Raw genomic sequence first — 4,918 nt, forward strand, 5'->3', positions numbered from 1 at the left:
GACAAAAGTGGACTGATGAAATGAGAAGATACCAAGCACAGAAGAACCTAGGGAAGAAGAGCAGCTCAGTTGTACCAGGGTTTAGGAGGGCAGCTGAGACTTTTCTGGGATGGAGAGGGGCAAAGGCACAGAGGCTCTGACATCTTCCAGTTGGTAGAGGCAAATGGAGGGGGATGATAATAAAGAAATCACCATCAGTCACCATCGATTGTGGAATGAGATCAAGGCAGGAGACACCATTTGCTTTGTGTTGCCACTCTCCAGATGGTGTGTGCTGTTCGGCTGGACCTGCTGCCCAGCAAAGAGTTGAGCTCGTGAAAGCCTTACCTGTAGGTCCAGCACTGCTGCATGAGGGCATACATCTCTGCTGGGCAGTCCGTGGGGCAGTCCATGCGCTTCCCTTGCTCTATGAAGCTGATGACCTCTGGTCCTTTCATTTTCTAGGATAGGATCAAGTGGGAAAACGCTTTAATGTTTTTGGAGCTGGCAACAGGATTAGAAGAGACAGATTAGAGCTGGGCCCGGGGTAATGCTTTGGAGCCATGCACCGCACCCACCGTTTTCCACCCCCCAGCGGTGGTGTCTTGCGTTGTGGCCAGCCCAGCCTGCAGACCCCATCCCGAGACTGAGCAGAGCAGTGGCTGAGCAACTGATTTTTCAGCTCTGCAAGTGAGCAGAAGGGTCAAAGAGAAGATCTGCTTTGGTTCAAACACAAATTGATTTTTGTTTTCTGTTTTTTTCTCCCTTAAATGAACGCAAAGCTGCAGGATCCAAACCATCTGATCTGTGCCTTTTGTAAAGCGGAGGTGAGCCTGTCTCCTCACCCCTCTGTTCAACAGCGGAAAGAGTACCCACTCAAGGAAACACAAAGTGTATTTTCAGCGTGTGTCAGCCCGTTAGAGTGGGAGACCAGACTGTGGCACCCATCTATGATGGACTCAGCTCTGCCTCACCTTATATGGTTTCTGCCCGTAGCTGAAGGCCTCCCACATGGTCACGCCGTAACTCCATACATCACTCTTGCTGGAGAACTTGTGATAGAGGATGCACTCAGGAGCATACCATTTCAAGGGCCATTTGCCCGCTGTCCTGGCCTGGAGCAAAGCAAAGAGGAGCATTTACACCCTGAAACACAGACTGCTCTGAGCTGAACTGGAGTTCTGCTCTGCTAAATGTTTCTGTTAAATGCAATCCAATGCTGCTGAAAAAAAAAAAATCCCCTTGCCCTGGGATGGAAGCTCAAAGCCCTAAGCCCCAAAACCCCAGCCCAGGCCTTGCTGTCTCACTGGCCCTGCTCAGCCACCCCTGGGTGCAGGATGCTGTCCCGCGGTGCCATCCTCCTCCTGCCCCCAGCCCCAGGGCTCAGGGCAGTTGTGCACTGGTGCACACTGCTGGGAAGATCAGCCCTGGCTCGCTCTTCGTCACCTTCTCTTCCCTTCTCTCTGCTCTGGCTCCTCTCCTGGCTCCTCTCTCCTGTCATCCCACTGTACTGCATCCCCCTGCATCCATCTGAATTTCCTCCTTGCCACGCAGAGCTTTGCAAAGCCCCTTTTAATGTCACAGCAGTGAGGCCAGCCGGAGCGTGATGTGGTCATGCAGCGAGGCTCCTGGGGAGAGTCCAGACCCCTTTGCCTCTGGGGATCTCAGCCCCCCAGTTAGGGGGCTCCTGCTACCTACCAGGATCCTTTGCTGTGCTTGCACTTACCTTGTAGTAGCTGTCATCAGCACCAAGAGCCTTCGAGAGTCCGAAGTCACTGATCTTGGCATAATGTTGGTTGACCAGCAGGACATTTCTGGCTGCCAGGTCCCTGTGGACAAAGTTTTTTTCCTCCAAGTACTTCATCCCCATGGATACTTGGTGCATTAGCTCCACAATATTGCTGACTGCAATCTCGTCTCTGGGGAAGATGAAAGGACAATGCAGTAATGAAGGACCTGCCATTGCTCTGTGCACCACAGTCCCCTCCAAGCTTTCTAGCTGAAAGGGAGAATGAATGTGGACATCTCTGCTCCAGAAGCATCCACCCCTACGACCTCACATGAAAAGACATCTCTTTCGGCTTTTATCAGCTTCCCTCCACCTACAAAGCCAGGCTCTTCTGGCAGAACAGAGTTTAATGAGAAGTGCAGAAAATCAGCCAGCCACATTTTATTCAGTACTCACTTCTTGGAAGCCAAGAACTTGTTGAGTGGCCCTCCAGAAGCCATCTCCATCACGAGCATCAGGGACTCTGCCTCGCAGACCCCAATCATGCGGACAATGTAGGGGTTGTCCAGCTGATGCATGATCTGCGCTTCCTTCATCATTTCATCCTTCACTGTTTTCTCGTTGTTGCTCTTCAGCACCTTTATGGCCACATCGATCTGCTTCCTGCACAGGGTGTGAGAGGAACACACATGGGATGAATTAAACGGTGGCTGGACTCGTATCACAGCCAGGAATGCAAACCACTTCTCACATGGGACCATTTGATCTCAATGGCAATCTCAATAGCCTGTTCTGGCAGAGCCCTGCGCAGTTCTGGTATCCAGACCTGCTAGACGGCCAAACTGAAAAGGATCACCTCGCCCTTGTAAGTGTAGGCCAGCATTGGCCACCCGTAGGTCTGAAGGCACACTGAGCTCTGCATCATCACCGCTGTTTTTCAAGGGGGAAACTCAGGCACAAAGTGGGCAGAAGCCATCTTTGTGGACTCATAGACAACCAGTGACAGAACCAAGGATCGCATATCTCCTCAGCCTTGCTCCTTTGCCCTGACATGGATCAAGATGACCTCAGAAGCATGGACTTGCCGCCTCTGAGCCCAGCAAATGCCTTCAGAAGTGGCAGTCTGCTGCCTGGGAGCATGCAGTGCAGATTGTGCTCTCAGGGCAACGAGGCTGTCACTGAAAGTCTATGGAAAGTCATCACTGACCTTCCAGAGTATCTCTTATCCCTCCACCCCATTCATTATCACTTTAGGGTCCATCTGTCTAGAAATGGGAGAGCTGGGGACACATCTAAGCTCAGCCTGGAGCACCCTCCTCCTGCTTCCTCGGCATCCTTCAGGGCGGCACTCACTTTCTCATTTTGTAGACTCCTTTCTTGACGCAGCCAAAGTTTCCTGCCCCCAGTTCCACTTCATCGATCATCAAGTGGTCCCGCTTCAGGAAAAGCTTCTTATCCTTCAGTTCTTCGGGGTCACTGTATGGGCTCTCGTAGACACTGGTGTCCATGGGTAGCAGGCGTGACTTTCCTGCACCTTCCCGAGAGATAGAGGGCTTTTTAGCTGTAAACAACATATCCTTCCCCATCCCTCTCTCCATCACTGGTTGGGAAGCTTCCCTCCTGGGCATCTCCCTTCCTTTCACAACCCACGGCCTCTCCTCATTACAGCTGCTGAAGGAGCCAGGATGGGGAGAGGTGTCTGAGCACTCCCACCCCACACATCAGACCCTGCAGGACCTGGGCACGTGCATGACTTCGCCCCACTGAAATGTAACCAAATACACTGAGTATTTCGTAGGCAGGATGGAAGACCATGGGCCAGGGCTTGATTTACTGGGTAAGATGGGAATGGGCCAGGGCTTGATTTACTGGGTATGATGGGAATGGGCCAGGGCTTGATTTACTGGGTATGATGGGAATGGGCCAGGGCTTGATTTACTGGGTATGATGGGAATGTGTGATGGGGGATGGGCCGGGGCTTGATCTACTGGGTAGGGGAATGGGCCAGGGCTGGATTTACTGGGTATGATGGGGAATGGACCAGGGCTTGATATACTGGGTATGATGGGAATGAGCCAGGGCTGGATTTACTGGGTATGATGGGAATGGGCCAGGGCTGGATTTACTGGGTATGATGGGGAATAGACCAGGGCTTGATTTACTGGGTATGATGGGGAATGGACCAGGGCTTGATATACTGGGTATGATGGGAATGGGCCAGGGCTGGATTTACTGGGTATGATGGGGAATAGACCAGGGCTTGATTTACTGGGTATGATGGGGAATGGACCAGGGCTTGATATACTGGGTATGATGGGAATGGGCCAGGGCTGGATTTACTGGGTGCTGGATGTGGGTGGTTTTGCCCTCAAATGGGTGAGATGGTCCTGGGTGCCTTTGTAAGAAAGGGGCTTTGTAACAGCTCTGTGACCAGAAGGTGATACGGATGTGTCAGGTAACCCCCGTGGTTCCTGTGGCATCCCCAGGTCCTCTCTCCTCCTGTTAGGAGGAGAGAGCTTTCAAAGATGCTCACCTACAGGGTCTGGTGTGTATCCGTCTGCATTGAGAGTCCCAAGATGCCTCTGGAAAAGAAATGGGGATAAAGTGGATAACACAGCCAGGGGAAAGTGCTTCAGTCTGAAATGGGAGAGGAGAGGGACGAGGAGCATCTACAGCCCAGAGTCCCAGCTGGTGGCTTCCTCTAAAAGGCCCTGAGGTGGGCGCAAGAGATTGGCATGGTCCCAGCCCTTCCAGGCTGGCAGGTCCCCCCAGCGCAGCCGGGATCAGACCCTGGGGGGATTCATGGAGCCTGAATGCAGCGTGGCCGGTGAGTAACCCAGCCTGGGGGCTGCACAGGGCGAGGGGCGGAGGGCTCCGTGTTTAACCCGAGTGGTGAGGGCTGCATTCTGCTCTCTGCCCCCTCTGCTCTCCCCATCCCCAAGCCACAAGTCTCCTGCAGCAGCGGGGCTCATCCCAACTGAGTCTCCGCTCTTTGTTTTGAGATGGGGAGCGAAGGGAAGCCCGGTGGTGGCTCAGCTTGCAGCCAGCACGCCTGCCTGTCTGATCAAAAATGCTCCGAGGGCTGGAGCCCCTCTGCTCTGAGGCCAGGCTGGGAGAGTTGGGGGTGTTCAGCCTGGAGAAGAGGAGGCTGCGGGCAGAGCTGAGTGCGGCCGGTCAGGGCTTAAAGGGGGCCCAGAGGAAAGGGGGGGA

The 4,918-nt window shown here is 53.5% G+C and overlaps 1 protein-coding gene across 1 annotated transcript in view; it reads right to left on the reverse strand.

Annotated features, from left to right (window-relative positions):
- The window catches only part of LOC104132036 (tyrosine-protein kinase ZAP-70), a 31,784-nt gene that overhangs the window by 263 nt on the left and 26,603 nt on the right, over positions 1–4,918 (reverse strand). Inside the window, exons 7-12 of the mRNA XM_009645279.2 lie at positions 4,242–4,290; positions 3,062–3,242; positions 2,165–2,371; positions 1,706–1,898; positions 954–1,094; positions 328–440 (exon numbers count right to left, since the gene is read on the reverse strand). Of these exons, the coding sequence (XP_009643574.1) occupies positions 328–440; positions 954–1,094; positions 1,706–1,898; positions 2,165–2,371; positions 3,062–3,242; positions 4,242–4,290 (884 nt within the window). The remainder of the gene's footprint in view (positions 1–327; positions 441–953; positions 1,095–1,705; positions 1,899–2,164; positions 2,372–3,061; positions 3,243–4,241; positions 4,291–4,918) is intronic.

This window comes from Egretta garzetta, unplaced genomic scaffold, assembly GCF_000687185.1.
Source record: "Egretta garzetta isolate BGI_Z169 unplaced genomic scaffold, ASM68718v1 scaffold348, whole genome shotgun sequence".
NCBI lineage: Eukaryota > Metazoa > Chordata > Aves > Pelecaniformes > Ardeidae > Egretta > Egretta garzetta.